The sequence below is a fragment of the Mesoplodon mirus genome, assembly GCF_964341445.2.
Source record: "Mesoplodon mirus genome assembly, chromosome: 1".
NCBI classification, from domain to species: Eukaryota; Metazoa; Chordata; class Mammalia; order Artiodactyla; family Ziphiidae; genus Mesoplodon; species Mesoplodon mirus.
Window position 1 is genome coordinate 70,633,301 of NC_138976.1, and position 18,494 is coordinate 70,651,794.

The 18,494-nt window shown below is 39.3% G+C and overlaps 1 protein-coding gene across 3 annotated transcripts in view; it reads left to right on the forward strand.

Annotated features, from left to right (window-relative positions):
- Nucleotides 1-14,900, forward strand: part of RANBP6 (RAN binding protein 6) — a 273,898-nt gene extending 258,998 nt beyond the window's left edge. Inside the window, exons 4-5 of one of the 3 annotated variants that reach the window (XM_082618091.1) lie at nucleotides 10,124-10,451; nucleotides 11,567-11,749. In XM_082618091.1, the coding sequence (XP_082474217.1) occupies nucleotides 10,316-10,451; nucleotides 11,567-11,637 (207 nt within the window). In that variant the 5' untranslated portion in view covers nucleotides 10,124-10,315 and the 3' untranslated portion in view covers nucleotides 11,638-11,749. Of the gene's footprint in view, nucleotides 1-10,123 lie in introns of those variants that run through there. The other 2 variants (XM_082618090.1, XM_082618089.1) reach the window with 2 other exon arrangements.
- Nucleotides 14,901-18,494: the final 3,594 nt, after the last annotated feature.

Sequence of the window (18,494 nt, forward strand, 5' to 3'; positions counted from 1 at the left end):
GAGGGGCAGGCCTGTAGTTAAACACACATCTACACATCTAAGGGCTGACTGTAATCCTCTCCAGAGACCCCAGAGGGCAGGTGCTATCTTCCTGCTCTCCCTCTGCCATGCTCCAGAGTACAGGACCCCAGATTTTGCAATACTCAAGGTACATCTACTGTGAAAAACATGCACCTCATTTGTGTCTTCTTTTGGATCATGGAGAGGAACCTGCACACATGTCTGGCGCCAGATTTTTGTGGCTGCCACCCAGGGGACACCTCGAGATTACTTGGCTCATGGCCAGCAGAGCCTGCACTCTTGGGTCTCCTGGGACTGCAACAAAGAGAGAGACAGTTCTTGGCTGGCCACCACCCTGAGGGCACAGCACAGAGAGAGTGGACAGATACACCACTGTCCCTCTGTGACAGAGGGCTACCTGCTTGTCCTGGAGCCTGGCATGAGGGGAAGAACCCTCTGGCACACATCTGGTGGCCCACTGAGATGCCCTCTGGGAAGGAAGTCTCTCCCAGAGTCTCCCTCACTCCAGGCACATAGAGCCATATTTTTATACACAGTATATGTAGTGTGTACATATAATATATCCTCTTTTTCTTACTGAAACATTTCAACACATCTTAAAATATCATGGCTTATTTAACAATTATTCTACCCATTGTTGGGTTATTTTCAATTTTTTTAATACTCTAACATACATCTATTGTGAAAAATATGCACCTCATTTTTGTCTTCTTTTGTATCATCCACTTAGGATCTATTGTTCAAAGTGGAATTTCTGCATCAAACACTTTTTAACCACCATTCTAGATTCTCAGCTAAGTAATCAAGGGCCACCAGCAATAGATTTATTTTCCAACAGGGGTCACCAGCAATAGATTTATTTTCCAACAGGGGCCACCAGCAATAGATTTATTTTCCAACAGTCCACCAATGCTGTGTTGTACCTGTAATTTATCTTAGATAGTTATTTGGAGATGTGGTTGTGCCTTTAGTTTGCTTTGTTTTAATTGCTACCCAAATTGGAGATTTTTTCCCATCAAGATTTATAGTCTATATTTCTTTGTTGATAAATCATCTGCTCTGGCCATTTATCAAGTAGAATATAAATCTTTTTATTTCTTTTCTTTTTTTTTTTCGCGGTATGCGGGCCTCTCACTGTTGTGGCCTCTCCCGTTGCGGAGCACAGGCTCCGGACGCGCAGGCTCAGCGGCCATGGCTCACGGGCCCAGCCACTCCGTGGCATGTGGGATCTTCCCGGACCTGGGCACAAACCGGTGTCCCCTGCATCGGCAGGCAGACTCTCAACCACTGCGCCACCAGGGAAGCCCATCTTTTGTATTTTTTATTCTTTTATTTTTCAAATAATTTCACATTCTATAAATTATTCTAAAAGGATTTTATTGGTTTTGATCTTATATTTTTGTATAAATATATTTGCATGAATTAGCATGTTGAGGATAATAATATTTTCATGTTTTAAAATCTCTTTTTGGGAATTCCGTGCAGTCCAGTGGTTAGGACGCCACACTTCCACTACCAGTGCCCAGGTTCAATCCCTGATCGGGCAACTAAGATCCCACAAGCTGCGTGGCACAGCCAAAATTAAATTAAATTAAATTAAAAAGTCTCTTTTTTTGTTAAACTACCTTTCTAATCTTGGTTTTATTAATTTTAGTTTTTTTCTCTTTTAAAATTAATTGAATCTATGAGTTCTTATCAAGATCTTGGCAGGAAACAGAAAACATATTTAGAAAGTGTTACTGAAGAGAGTGTGCTGAAAGGATTGTTTACAAAAATGTGGGCAAGGTTAAGAGAACACAACAAAGCACAGGGTCTAGGAACGTTTATACACTTTTACCATATTTAGGCCTAAAAGGGATATGGGAGAGAATGAACCTACAGAGAGTTTGCAACCTGGAAAAAAGGGCCTCCTTATAAGAATTGTATCAGTAGAATGCAGCCTGTACCAGGACTGCCTCAAGGTGGGGCAAGAACAGGACAGAGAGATGGGGACTAAATACCCTATCCCACCTCTTCCCAATCTCTTGCTGATGCCTCTCATAAGCCAATTCAACCAGAAGACAGAGAGCAAGAGAGCCTGAGTGATGCAGTCTGTAGATGTCAGCCTCCTGGGCTACAGAAAAGGGCAGAGAATGTAAGGAGGGAGGGGAGCAATGGAGAACAACCAGCAAATAACTATACCCATGGTCTCTCATATTTCTGCACATCTTGTGAGCAAAGACATTCTGGACTATATTATTAAGTATGCTTGTGTAGTGAATAGCCTTGGAAGACAGAGATAATGTCTCCCGCTGGAGCAAAGGGCAAGCATGATTACTGTCCAGAATAAAAAGATAATGTCTCCCCCTGGAGAAAAAGCAGTCAGCTCTACTGTCCGTTATAAAAGATTTGTAATCTAAGCTCAGTGTTTCCCTCCTGTAACACAGTCCTTGATGTGTATAGCTGGCATCTATCCCTCTTTGCATCATGCTGTAGGAATTGGGAGCTGGGAGCCAGTGAAAAATGCTGATTCTCTGACTGCTGCTGTGGCCGTGAGTAACAAATTTTTTTTTGTCTCTGATGCAGAGTTTCATATCTTTTACTATCATCCATGAAACTATGGTAGGCTAACTTGTTAGCTTTGAAGTAGCGTAAAATCTCAGATTCTTCGCAGCTCTTGACAATTCAAAAAAGAGAAACCAAACAAAACATAAGAAACCAACTGTATTTGTCATGATTGGAGGTGGCTATTACTCACCTCCCTACTCTGAAAATTGATAATTAATGAGAAAGAATTAAGCACTCCTTCACAGTTGCCAAATAGCCTCAGGTCATGAGGGAGAGTTCTTTATTACAGAAAAATGCCAGCTTACAAATATAGAAGAAATGATGGAATTAGAAGAATAGTTGCCTTTTCCCCACTCCTGATGAAATATCTGATTTAGGCAAGGAGAGTTTGAAGGTTGTCAAAGTATTACCCCAAAGATAACTTATTTGTCTCAACGGGAAAAACAAAATGGAGAGATCAGGCAGTCACTACTTAAAGCTTAGTAACAATAACTGTAGGACAACCAAACATTATGTATACTTAATGAAATGCATATGAAGTACATAGCATCACTTATAAAGGATTATTATCAGAAGTGCTTAACTTGAATCTAATTTAACCTTTATAGTTAATGACTTTTTACAAATGATATTTTTCCAATACTTAAAAATTGATTGAAAGTTAGGCAAACTGTTCCACTTTGCCTGGGACTGTCCTGTAACTGAAACTCCTCATTCCAAGAAACCCCAGTCTTAGGCAGACCAGGATGGTTGATCACCCTAGCACAAGTTTAACCAATTAGACTCTTCATAATTCTAATATATCAGATTTTCATAAATCTTTTAAAAGTAGACACACAGTGATAAATTAGGCAAAATGTTATAATGGCTACAAAACAGATCAGTACAGTAATGACAGTTTTACACTAACAAGTTCTAATTCAATGGAAAAATAATTTATTCTTTATTATATCGTTATTATTATTACTTCTTCCTGACTGTACAACTTCTGAAACTTACTTAAAAAGTCAGGATTACCTCTCACACCAACTGAAAATGCAGATAAAAATGTTTTGTCATCTTTCAAGATGATCTTACCAAGTATACTACCCAGTGGGACAGGTCCTTTTTATAATTTATATTTTGCCTATTATACAAGAAACTGTACAAAATATTGTCTCTAATTAATCAGATATATTTTCATTCTTATAACCGTAATAGTAGTAGTAGTAGCAGTATAAAAGAGACACTCTTCTGAGTGTTTTATCTTTGTAAGATAATATGTTTAGTTTAATATGTCTGCTTGGTCTTTTTTATTAAAATTACAGCTAATACAGTTTATAGTTAATGGTTTGGAGTAGTGGGGCCCAGTCTGATTCCTACTTTGGTTCTTTTCTCATTCTTCACCACTTCTGCCCTGGGCATTGTTTCTGCTGGGTTCTGTCTAACCCTGGGAGTTGGAGCCAAACATTCTAATTTTAGGAGAACAAAATGACATGAAATGTCTGGATGGTTGATATCCTCCATCATTATTATAACTTTCCTCTCAGTTATTTCATCTGTATTTTTAAAAAATTTTAATCTATCTGTAGCCTCCTTTATTTGTTATGAAATTAAATCAATTAATACCTGCAAGTACTAATATACATATTTTCAACCATCTGGTAAAGAAGCGAGTTCAGTACTCACACAGTGAGTTTTCTGTTCTCTCCAATTCATGATGTTTTTATTCAACTTTTAATATTCTGAATTATTGCCATGCAAGTCTTAAAGATGATAACAGTGTTTTACTACTGTGCTTCTCATATACTTGGACGTAAGGGGTAATATGCTGAGAAATCCATAAAACCACAGGTTAAACATGGCTGGTCCTCCTGGCATGAGCTAAGGAGTTCCAAAGTAGATTGTAAACTTCATGAAGGTAGGCATTCTGTTTTTTCACTATTGTATCCCCAGTGTCCCAGCACAGTGCCTGGAACATAGTAGGTTCTCATTGAATATTTGTTGAATAATTGAAGGAAATGGAAAGCTTAGAGAGAAAACAATTTCATATGAAAAAACTTGAAAATATTAGCAAGTGGAACATCATATTTACGTTCAAATTTTAAGTTAAAACATAAGCTGCTTCAGGTTACAGCCCAAAGTGTCAGAAATACCTTTCTCCTCAGCTATTTTTTGGAGGGGAGGGAGATGATCTGGGTGAAAAAGTTGAGGTATTATTCTAAATCAATAAGTTTACATTGAAAACAAATAAAGAAGAAATTTGTTTCTCATTTTTTCTGGTCCATTATTTAATTTTTAAATGCACAATGTGTATAGATTGCAAAAAGTTCCCAATTATACTCAAATTCACAAATATGTATGGACTTTAATTAGATTAAAAATATCTTAAACTTACTAAAGTCTAGAGAGTACTTTCTAAAAATTACAGTGTTCAGTGATCTTTAGAACCACTGACTATAACTACTTGGGTTCAAGATTTATTGTAAAGCTATAGTAATCAATACAGTCAGTGCGGCATTGGAATAATAATAATATAGATTAATAGAACAGAATAGAAGTTTCAGAAACAAGACTACATGTATATGGTCAATTAATATTCAACAAAGATGGCAAATCAGTGAGATAAAAGTGGAACAACTATAAACTCATAGGCAAAAAGAAATGAACTTCTGTCCATGCCTCATACCATATACAAAAATCAACTTGAAATAGATCCCAGATCTAAATGTAAAATCTTTAAACTTAAAACTATAAAACTAATAGAAGAAAACATTAGAGGAAATCTTTGTGAACCTGAGTTAGATAAAGATTTCTTAAATAGGACATAAAAAGCAGAAACCTTAAAATTTTTTAAATGATAAATTGAACTTCAACAAAATTAATAACTTTTGATTTTCAAAAAGCATGGTTAAGAAAAAGAAAAGAAGAAAATATTTGAAAGCATATATCTGATAAGGGACTAGTATCCAGAATATTTAAAGAACTTTTGAAACTCAATAGCAAGAGGACAAAAAAATTAGATTTTTTGAAAAACGGGCAAAAGATTTGAACAAAGACCTCACCAAAGAAGATACACAAATGGCAAATAAACACATGAAAGGATAATCCACACTGTTAGTATTTAGGGAAATGCAAACTAAAATCACAATCGGATACCAAGACATGCTCACTGGAATGACTAAAACTTGAAAGACTGATAATCCCACATGCTGACAAGGATGTGGAGCTAATGGCACTTTCATATATTTCAGTCAAAATGCAAAATAGTACATCCACTTTGGAAAGCATTTGACAGTTTCTTATAAACCTACACTTACTATTTGACCAAGTCATTTCACTCCTAGTATTTGTCAAGAGACATGAAAACATATTTTCCCACAAAAACTTGTACTCGTATATTCATAGGAACTTTATTCATAATAACCTAAAACTGGGAACAACCCAAATGTCTGTCGATGGTGAATGCATAAGCAAATTGTGGTGTATTCATATGATGGAATAAAAAGGAACAAACATGCAACAGAGTGGACGAATGTCAGAAGCATTGTGCTAAGTAAAAGCAGCCAGACACAAAAAGCTTCATACTGAATAATTCCATTTATATGAAATTCTGGAAGAGACAAAGCTATAGCAACAGAAATCGGATTAGTAGTTGCTTAGAGCCAGGGGTGCGGAAAGGAGATTGTCTACTGAAGGACCCAAAGGAACTTTTTGGGATAATGAAAATATTCTATATATGATTGTGGTCATAGTTACTTGACTGTCAAAACTTACCTAATTAAACACTTATAATTGGTGAATTTTATTGCACATGAGTTATACCTTAATAAACCTGATTTAAGATAAAAATACTTTGCAGTTTTTGCATCACTTAATGCCTGGTATATGAATGAGTCAAGTTCCAGGTGGGAAAATAGAAACCACACTAAGTACTTCAAGAGGAGATTTAAGAGATTGGTTACACAGGTGTGAGAGACCTGAAGGAGTGAATAAATAGCACTGAGGTAATCAAAAGATGGTAACTGAAGGATCTGCTACCATCCCTAAAGCTGAAGGAACAAAACAGAACTGCTGGGCTTCCCTGGTGGTGCAGTGGTTGAGAGTCCACCTGCCGATGCAGGGGACACGGGTTCGTGCCCCGGTCTGGGAAGATCCCATATGCCGCGGAGCGGCTGGGCCCGTGAGCCATGGCCGCTGAGCCTGCGCGTCCGGAGCCTGTGCTCCGCAACGGGAGAGGCCACAGCAGTGAGAGGCCCACGTACCGCAAAAACAAAACAAACAAACAAACAAAAAACCAGAACTGGTATCTTTGAGTTCAGAGGTATGGCTGAAACCTCTGAGGAAGGAGTGCCCCCAGGCTACTGTGGGTATATCTGCAGAGAGAAGAGATTGGGCTGCAAGAGGGAGGAAATTGCTTTCACCAGGAGGAAGGGCCACTGCTAGGGCAATCCAGGCAAGAAAAGGAAAAACAAGAAGGATCAATCTCTTTTCTGTCCCTTTTCTATCCTCCAATCTCTAGCAGCTCCTATTGGTGGAAATTATCAGGGACCCAGCTGAGAAAGGAGAAATTTTGCTTGCAGAGCCTAACCTCAGAATCAGAGAACAAATTAGAGAAAGTATGAATGTGAAGCTGAAAGAGAACATGTAAATGACACTTCTGGTTTATCCCACTTTTTTTTTTTTTTTTTTTTTTTTTTTTTGCGGTACGCGGGTCTCTCATTGTTGTGGCCTCTCGCGTTGCGGAGCGCAGGCTCTGGACGCACAGGCTCCGGACGCACAGGCTCAGCGGCCATGGCTCACGGGCCCAGCAGCTCCGTGGCATGTAGGATCTCCCCGGACCGGGGCACGAACCCGTGTTCCCTGCATCGGCAGGCGGACTCTCAACCACTGTGCCACCAGGGAAGCCCCTATCCCACTTTTAAGAATATTAAGATTAATCAGGAACTTCAGGTGGTTTCATCCTTATCCCTCTATTATTAAGTTCCCAATCAATGTTTCATTTAATGGTTTTAGCATCCATTGGTTACTGTTACCTATATTCATTATTTCATTTGGGGTTACAACACAGCAATTTTCTGATTTTAGCATTTTTGTGCTCTTTTTATCTGGAATTCTATTAAGAAGAAGTGGATAACTATTTGGTTATCCTGAAATACAGTTTGTACAGAAAAGGCAGGAAAAATCTTGATTATTCCTCTTTATCAATTTTCAGTTGGTGACTTAGCATCCTCCAAAGATGATCAATGCGTTGGTGGCTTTTGTTAGTATTAGAAACTCAGAACTTCTGTTGATATATTTAAAGTTTTTTTAATCCATCGAAGGCATTATTCTTTTTGATATTCATATTGTTCCATCTTAGATCGGTAGGAGTCTTCATAGTATTTTTTGTTTTCTGTATTTTTATTTATTCTGGATTATTCTTGAAAAAATTTCAAGTATGTCCAATTTAATTCTACCCCCTACGTCCAATTTAATTCTACCCCCCTCATTTGACTCTAAATCTCTCAGATCTTGGAAGAAATTTGCAACTTATTTTGCACTTTCTTCACTTAGTAAGCTGCTAATAAACACTCGAATTGTCTGCTGTTGAGTAACCTTATGGAAACATTCTTAAATGGCCTCTCAACAGTGCAAACTATTTTAAAAGCCAATTTTAATTACAAAATTTCATAAAGTTGTTCAACTCTAACCAAGTCTTCAAGTCCAGTCTTGAAATCTTGGTTATTATGTGTGCTTCTTGGGGGGGTGAGGGAAATAACAATGCAAAAGGTAAATAGAATAGAATTATGCAAGCTAGAGAGGAAACACCTTAAGATTTTAAATCTGTGTATGTTTTTCTAAAATAAAAGAACAAATATTTTTCCTAAAATGGATTCAGTTTAACTCTTACTGTTGTAACAATGACCATCACCATAGAGTGTGGGAGCAACTACAGAACAAAAAGGATTTGGGGACTCACCTTCTTAGGGAAGCCTCTTTTTCCTCCAGAAAGAGTTAGCAGTCTTTTGGTCTGCATTAATTCTGTTCTTTATACATGTGTAGGTAAAGAAATAGGTAAATTGCAGCACCTCCAACAAGATGCCCAGGCCAAAACTTGGGGAGGTTTCCTAGGCTTCTCTTTCCCCTCTATGGTGCTATTGATATGACTTCTTAAGACCTGCAATCCTTGCCCTCTTTTCTTTCCCTCCACCACTGCTGTGATTTAGACTTTCAGCATAATTGAACTAGGTTATTGGCCTCCTAAATGCCTCCAGTCTTCACACTTCAGTTTTTGCATTGCCATCAAAATAATCTTTCTTAAAATGGATTATTTCACAGCCTTGAGTAAAATCCTTAAAAGGCTCCTCTTTACCTTTAGGGGGGAAAAAAAGCCAAATTTCTTAACATGGAATACAAGACTCTTCATGATCTGGCCTCTATATAACTCTTGTCTTCCTCCTTCCTGCCTCCTATGTCATCCCCAAGACCCTTAAGTCCCATACCTAATGCTCCAGCAAAAAATACTGACAGAACTCATCACACTAGGCTCTCAGACCTTTCTGCATTTGAACACAGCTCTTCCCTTTACTTAGAAACTTCTTCTCTTTCTTCAAATAGTTAATAAATATTCATCCATCAAAAGTCAGCCCTGAGTTTCAATTTCTCACCCAAGATTAGTATTATACCTATCTTACCAACCTTGCAAACCTGTATAATGGTCAAAATGACAGAATGGCAAGGTGCCAATACAAAAGTAAGATCTAATCATTGTTAGAGGAATGATCATTGTTTTTGATTGACACACCTGCTTGAATTAAAGAAACAATATTTAGCCTCGGGAGCATTTATTTCTTAGAATAATCTCAGCAGCTTCCTACTAAAAGAAAAACTGTAAAGGCATTTTACAGTTTGCAAAGAAAATCTTGAGTGACGTGACCAGGGATACAAAATCAATTTAGAGACAAGACCAGAATTCTAGTCTCCTGATTACTAGCCCAGGTCACTTTTCATCATACTTTACTCAGTTGTCTTTCTCATTCTTTATTATAATCCACAGGCCAAGTGATTCCGACACACACCTGAGTCTGCGCACCTAATAGTGGGGTAGTAATCATTGTCTTTATCTTTTATTGTACTTATTTGATGAACAGCTTTATTGAGGTATTATTCACATACCATACAATTCACCAATCTAAATTGTACAATTCAATAGTTTTGAGTATAATCAAATATATATAGTTGTGCAACTATCACCACAATCAATTCTACAATATTTTCATCACCCAGAAAGAACCCCCCTGACAGCCGTCATTCTCTATCTCCCTTCCCCTTAGCCATTGCCAAACACTAATCTACTTTCTGTATGGATTTTCCTATTTAAGACCTTCATATAAAGGGAATCATACAACATGTGGCCTTTTGTGATCGTCTTCTTTCACTTAGCGGCTTTTCAAGGAGTACTCTGTTTTAAAATTATCAGTGTAACAACAATAGAGATAGTTTAGAAATAAAGAAAAGGCGAAAAAAGTCATCCATAATCCCATTCTAATAAATCAATATCATACTTTTCTTTCATTTTCTTTCTCCTCTGTAGGTACATTTTCATCTGATTGGAAAACAGATGGAGAGCGACCCTCGCTCCCACCTTCCCAGAGCCCAGACCGAGGGCCAGGCAGGGGAGGAAGCAGCGCACCCGCCCATCGCCGCCGGCGCCTCGGTGACGTCACTGCTTCGAGCCGCAGGCCCCCGCCCTCCTGCCGCGTCGCGGTCGCTTTGACAGAACGCGATGGCGGCGTGCGGGTCTGCCGGAGTACCGGCGACCGTGTCGGGAAAGCAAGAGTTTTACCAGCTTCTGAAGAACCTCATCAATCCAAGCTGTATGGTGCGGAGGCAAGCAGAGGAAATCTATGAAAATATCCCAGGTCTGTGTAAGACTACATTCCTGTTAGATGCCGTCAGAAATAGAAGAGCAGGTTATGAGGTGAGACAAATGGCTGCCGCCCTGCTACGACGGCTTTTGTCCTCTGGGTTTGAGGAAGTCTATCCAAATCTGCCTTCTGATGTTCAGAGGGACGTCAAGATTGAATTGATACTGGCTGTTAAGTTAGAAACCCATGCTAGTATGAGGAAAAAACTTTGTGATATTTTTGCAGTGCTGGCCAGGAATTTGATAGATGAGGATGGCACTAACCACTGGCCCGAAGGTCTGAAGTTCCTTGTTGATTCAATCTACTCTAAAAATGTGGTTCTGTGGGAAGTTGCACTTCACGTTTTCTGGCACTTTCCTGGGATTTTTGGGACCCAAGATCGACACGATTTGGATATCATCAAACGGTTGTTGGACCAGTGTATTCAAGATCAAGAGCATCCAGCAATCAGGACATTATCTGCTAGAGCTGCAGCTGCATTTGTACTTGCTAATGAGAATAATATTGCTCTTTTCAAAGACTTTGCAGACTTGCTTCCTGGAATCTTACAGGCTGTGAATGATTCATGCTACCAGGATGATGATTCAGTGCTAGAATCCCTTGTTGAGATTGCAGATACTGTACCTAAATATTTGGGTCCTTATTTAGAAGATACTCTGCAATTGAGTCTAAAGTTATGTGGAGACTCTAGACTTAGTAATCTGCAACGCCAGCTGGCTCTTGAGGTAATAGTGACCTTGTCTGAAACTGCAACCCCAATGTTGAAAAAACATACAAATATTATTGCACAGGCAGTTCCTCATATATTGGCAATGATGGTTGATCTACAAGATGATGAGGACTGGGTAAATGCTGATGAAATGGAAGAAGATGATTTTGACAGCAATGCAGTTGCTGCTGAGAGTGCACTAGACAGACTGGCTTGTGGGCTCGGTGGAAAACTTGTTTTACCAATGACTAAGGAGCATATCATGCAGATGCTTCAGAGCCCTGACTGGAAATATCGACATGCTGGATTAATGGCCTTATCTGCTATTGGAGAAGGATGCCATCAGCAAATGGAATCAATTCTAGATGAAACAGTTAACTCTGTTTTGCTTTTTCTTCAGGATCCTCATCCAAGGGTGAGGGCTGCAGCCTGTACTACACTTGGACAGATGGCTACAGATTTTGCACCTAACTTCCAAAAGAAATTCCATGAAACGGTGATTGCAGCTCTGTTGCGTACCATGGAAAATCAAGGTAATCAGCGTGTGCAGTCACATGCAGCTTCTGCGCTTATTATTTTTATTGAAGACTGCCCCAAATCATTGTTAGTTCTATATTTGGATAGTATGGTGAGAAATCTACATTCCATCTTGGTGATTAAACTTCAAGAGTTGATTCGCAATGGAACTAAGTTGGCCTTGGAACAGCTTGTGACAACCATTGCCTCAGTTGCAGATACAATAGAAGAAAAATTTGTTCCGTACTATGATATATTTATGCCCTCACTAAAGCATATTGTTGAGCTTGCTGTTCAAAAGGAACTCAAACTTCTGAAAGGAAAAACTATCGAATGCATTAGCCATGTTGGTCTTGCTGTTGGGAAGGAAAAATTTATGCAAGATGCATCAAATGTGATGCAACTGTTGTTAAAAACACAATCAGACTTAAATAATATGGAAGATGATGACCCTCAGACCTCTTACATCATTTCAGCGTGGGCCAGAATGTGTAAAATTCTTGGAAATGATTTTCAACAGTACCTTCCACTGGTTATTGAGCCTCTTATTAAGACTGCTTCAGCTAAACCTGACGTTGCTCTCTTAGACACACAAGACGTGGAGAATATGAGTGATGATGATGGATGGCAATTTGTAAATCTTGGAGACCAGCAGAGTTTCGGAATTAAGACTTCAGGGCTTGAAGCAAAAGCAACTGCTTGCCAGATGTTGGTTTATTATGCTAAGGAGTTAAAGGAAGGATTTGTGGAATATACAGAACAAGTTGTAAAACTGATGGTTCCTTTACTGAAATTTTATTTCCATGACAATGTTCGAGTGGCAGCAGCAGAGTCCATGCCTTTTCTTCTGGAATGTGCAAGAATTCGTGGCCCAGAGTATCTTGCACAGATGTGGCAATTCATATGTGATCCTTTAATTAAGGCTATTGGGACTGAACCTGATACAGATGTACTCTCAGAAATAATGAATTCTTTTGCAAAGTCCATTGAAGTAATGGGAGATGGGTGCCTCAATGATGAACAGTTGGAAGAACTGGGAGAAATACTGAAAGCAAAACTTGAAGGGCACTTTAAAAACCAAGAACTGAGACAGGTTAAAAGACAGGAAGAAAACTATGACCAACAGGTTGAAATGTCTCTGCAAGATGAGGATGAATGTGATGTTTATATTCTGACCAAAGTATCAGATATTTTGCACTCATTATTTAGTACTTACAAGGAAAAGATTTTACCGTGGTTTGAACAGCTGCTTCCATTAATTGTAAATCTAATTTGTTCTAATAGGCCATGGCCAGACAGACAGTGGGGATTGTGCATATTTGATGATATCATAGAACACTGCAGTCCAACCTCATTTAAATATGTAGAATATTTTCGGTGGCCAATGCTACTAAATATGCGAGACAACAACCCTGAAGTCAGGCAAGCTGCTGCTTATGGCCTGGGTGTTATGGCACAGTTTGGTGGAGATGATTATCGTTCTTTATGTTCAGAAGCTGTTCCGCTGCTGGTAAAAGTTATTAAGTGTGCAAATTCCAAAACCAAAAAAAATGTCATTGCTACAGAGAACTGTATCTCAGCAGTAGGGAAGATTTTGAGATTTAAGCCTAACTGTGTAAATGTAGATGAAGTTCTTCCACACTGGTTGTCATGGCTTCCATTGCATGAGGATAAAGAGGAAGCTATTCAGACTTTGAGTTTTCTCTGTGACTTAATTGAAAGTAACCACCCAGTTGTACTTGGTCCAAATAATTCCAATCTTCCAAAAATAATCAGTGTAATTGCAGAAGGAAAAATGAATGAGACTATTAACTATGAAGATCCTTGTGCCAAACGCCTAGCTAATGTCGTGCGTCAGGTACAGACTTCTGAAGAATTATGGTTGGAATGCATTTCCCAGCTTGATGATGAGCAGCAGGAAGCCTTACAGGAGTTGCTAAATTTTGCCTGAAGCACCTTAATATTATTTGAATATCATCCACCATAAAAGTAACTCCGAACAAGTTTTGTGAGTGGATTCCATTATGATTGAGAGAACTCTTCTCTTCCTGCTAAGCAGTTTATATGCCTTCCCCATGTTTCTCCAGGATTAGTCAGTGTTATAGCCTCTGTTTACCTTGCATGTTTTATCTCTTAAACACAGACCTTGGTGATAACCTGTGCTTCTGTTGTCTTAAAATGTTTGTCACCTTTCCTGTAGTTGATGTGAAGTATATAAATTGTTGCTATTTGTCTGAATTATTGATGCTGGGCAAGCAGTATACTTGGTGTCAATACGTCATGCTGCCTACCACAAGATGCTAAGAGCTCACAAAGATGGGATAGGAGAACTTCCAGGACAAACATCTTTGGAATTGTGGGTGAAGAATATAGTGGCAGGCTTATTCCTCCTTGATAATACTCCTACTTTTCATAGTAATGGGAGGATGCTGAAATTGGAAAAGAGATTTGAGATATTATAATGGATGTGGGAAGTTTTCTCCATAATACATATGAACTTTTTAATAATGTCCTCCTTAGACTGAGATATATCCATATTCTAGTTCCCAAGGTGTCCAGCTGAGAGTTAAAACTTTGAAGTCTTAGACCAGTCTCTTTTTTTTCAAGTTATCCAGGACTCTAAGGACCATGGTTAACTGAAAAGCGCATCCTGGTACATCTAACATTGGTAGCATGTAGCATACTGTAACACAGTGTTTGACAAATAGTAAATAATATTTGTGGGAGTCAATCAGTGTTATGTATTTGAGCAGAATATTGCATTGTGTATGTATGCCATTTTTTCCTGCAAAGCAGTTCAACAAGAAGAGAAGCCCTGATTCAAAGTGAGGCTTAAATAGATTTCTATTTTGGAGAAGTTCTTAATAGAGTATATAGTAGCATTAAATAGAATTCTGTTGTGATCATGAAAGGGAAGCAAAATTAATTTAATCTTTAAACAAGAAAAACAGCTTTGAGAAATTATTTAGCAGTAGGTATACATTGTAAGAAAACAGTTCTGTAAATCTAGGGTTAATTATATAAATTGCAATGTTGGTCTTTAATGTCAGGCTTTTTGTAGGGTAGAAAAAAACCTTTCTACTCAGCAAGTTATTAATCCAAAATTTAAGAACAAATACATCTGTCAGGATTTCCTGGGGCTATTATGAGTACTGTCTATGTGACGTATTTAGTAAATATTTAAGACTTAGTAAGTGCTTAATAAATGGTAGCTGTTATTGCTGTTGGTGTTTGTACTTCTGCTGTGTTTCTTTTTATGGTTTGGAATTCCTTTTACATTAGAATCTCTGTTTCACCTACAAGTTCATGAGCAGGCCATCTAGGCCATTGTGGACAGAGATATGAAGTTGAGATTTTAGATATGCAATTCTTGTACATTCCCTACAATTATTTATTGCTAATGAGAGAAAAAAGAAAAGGACGTTAGGTACAGTATAGTCACAATTTTAAGTTTATTTAAGATAAAATTTAAAAGTATAGATGAATAAATAGAAAAACCCCACTACAAAGTATTGATATTACTGTAATAGAGGTTTTCTCTGGATGGTGGGATGAAAAAGCGGTTTTTCTTCTCACCTATCTATATTCTAAAAGTTCAAGCACCTGATTCTATTTTCATACTAGCTAAGATCTCAGTCAATTTGGCCTCTCCATGACCTATAGCTGAGGTTTCTTCTACTCACCTGCACCTCTTTATCTTAATCAGTACCCCTTAATTAAGAAGCCCTTGGTAAACATTTCTAGCAATTCCCTACACTCTTGTTCATGAGAAACTGGAAAATCTACCATATGACTTGGAATTAGGCACCTGGAGAATTTTGAAGTATGACAGACCTAGATTTGAATTTTGGCAAACTACTTTTTTAACCTAAAGAATTCTCCATCTGTGAAATGGCCATAATACGTAGCTCATAGGATTGTGAGAATTAAAGGAGGTAACGAATAAAGTGCTTAGTGGCACAGTGTTCGATAAATGCAAGCTAATAATATCCAAGAGTCATGAAATAGGGTTGGTGGCTAAAGAGAAAGAGGTGATATTTGCTGGGGTGAGGTGGGTCCAGATTCTTGGGCTTTGTCAAAGTAAATGAGGGACGTTCAGTCACAGTTTTGGCTGTCAGTCCCTGAAGTAAGACTGGTCTCTGCCTTTGTTCCTGAGCTGAAGTACATCTATGGGCTCTATGGAGAGAGAATGCTGTCAATGCCTAATACACCACAAATGTCTGATGAGGTGAGAGGAGACCGTGAAAACTAGATGATGGGTGTGCGTGGTGGGGGTGGTAGTGTCAATACCCTAAAACCTCAAAAGTGTTCCCACCTAACAGTTTTACCTAAGGCTGCTGTCTAACTTAACTGGACCAAAAAAAAAAGCTTTTAAGTTGTGAATTTTATCAGTGCTTTAAAAGTCCACATTAACGGGAAGTAAACAATCATAATAGTCAGTATATCCCAATCATTTCATTATACAGCTTTCCCTTTTTTTTTGGTCCTCGCCGCGTGGCATGTGGGAATCTCAGTTTCTCGACTGGGGATGAACCCATACCACCACCCACCCCCACTGCAGCAGAAGTGCGGAGTCTTAACCACTGGACCGCCAGGGAAGTCCCCACTTGCTTTCTAAAATTTTGATTTTTGTATTCAAGTAATTCCAGGTTTAAAGCAAGAGCGTTCTGTGTAAGGAGAAAAAGTAATATGTGCATCTTTAAAATAGAACGTGAGAAGATAGTAATAACTGCTTTAAGGACCCATTAGTTCCTTTCTCCTCACTTTAAGCAATATGACAACTAATGGAATGATAAGTTCACTTTTTAGACATTCCCTAAACAGTAATTTTAAAATGTGTAGTGAGATTGTAAGGTCATGCTGCACAGCTTAGATTTGAAATGTCTGAAGACTGTTTTCAGTCCCAAGGATTTTTAAAAATGAGGTTCCATTCATTTCCTTTACTCTTAGCAGATGTCAAAAATCGAGAGGGTGGAAATGTTTTTCACTAACGGAAAACATGGGATTAATTTCCAAAACAGGAATTGATGTTAAGACCTGGGAACAGGAGTTTGAGAAATTCGAGTTCCACAAATCATCTCCTTTCCTTTTCCATGTGAACATGTTTCAGTTGGTTGAGTCCTTCAACCTCCTTTCTAGACTTCGCAAAATTCTAGTTTTATATTGAAAAACCGGCAGTCACAGGGGGAGGGAGTGTGCAAAGAGAACTTTTTTACAAAAGGATAGGATTTACATTTTATACCTTCTTACAATTCACTTTATTTTTACAACTTTATTGGAGTATAACTGCTTCACAATGGTGTATTAGTTTCTGCTTTATAACAAAGTGAATCAGTTATACATATACATCTGTTCCCATATCCCTTCCCTCTTGCGTCTCCCTCCCTCCCACCCTCCCTATCCCACCCCTCCAGGCGGTCACAAAGCACTGAGCTGATCTCCCTGTGCTCTGCGGCTGCTTCCCACTAGCTATCTATTTTACGTTTGGTAGTGTATATATGTCCATGCCTCTCTCTCGCTTTGTCACAGCTTACCCTTCTCCCTCCCCATATCCTCAAGTCCATTCTCAAGTAGGTCTGTGTCTTTATTCCTGTTTTACCCCTAGGTTCTTCATGACATTTTTTTTTTTACTTAAATTCCATATATATGTGTTAGCATACGGTATTTGTCTTTCTCTTTCTGACTTACTTCACTCTGGATGACAGACTCTAGGTCTATCCACCTCATTACAAATATCTGAATTTCGTTTCTTTTTATGGCTGAGTAATATTCCATTGTATATATGTGCCACATCTTCTTTATCCATTCATCCGATGATGGACACTTAGGTTGTTTCCATCTCTGGGCTATTGTAAATAGAGCTGCAATGAACATTGTGGTACATGTCTCTTTTTGAATTATGGTTTTTCTCAGGGTATATGCCCAGTAGTGGGATTGCTGGGTCATATGGTAGTTCTATTTGTAGTTTTTTAAGGAACCTCCATACTGTTCTCCATAGTGGCTGTACCAATTCACATTCCCACCAGCAGTGCAGGAGTGTTCCCTTTTCTCCACACCCTCTCCAGCATTTACTGTTTCTAGATTTTTTGATGATGGCCATTCTGACTGGTGTGAGATGATATCTCATTGTAGTTTTGATTTGCATTTCTCTAATGATTAATGATTACAATTCACTTTCTATCGACGAAGGTTATCTAGCAAGCTCCTTCAGGATTAATTTTAGCTTTTAGCGCTAATAGGGGTCTCGCAAAAGAAATATCCTCTTGCAGCACCTGATTTAAAAACCCTTTCGGCCTCCCTCTCAGGAGGTGGCAAGCAAAGCTGCGTAGGCGCCTTGCTTCCCTCTTCACTCCGCCCCTTACAGTCGTCTACAAGCTGATGACATCATTGGTCCGTGCAACCTACCAGGCCTCAGGGCCTGAAGCTGAGACTAAGTCCTTGCTTTCGCTTAGCGGGGCGGGACGAAGTCGGGCTGGTGGTGTTGTACTACGCATGCTCACCGTGGACGGCGACGGTACCTCTTTCTTTGCGTCTTTCCACAGCTCGCCCCAACCTGGAGGGGGGGGGCCTGAGTGCCCTCCCCCTTCTCTTCCCCCCGCCCAGCAGGGCTTCTAACTGACAGTTGTCGCCGGGCCCCGTCCGCGCGCCACCTCCTCCTGCCCGGGTCCCCCGCAGGTAGAGAGGGGCGGGAGGGGGTGTGAGGGAGAGGAGGAGGAGCCCGAGCTGCGGCGGCCCTGTGCTTCGGCCCCCTCCGGGGAGGCTAGAGAAACCCCCCCTTCCTCCTCGCCCCCTCCCAGCCCTCAAGCCGGCCC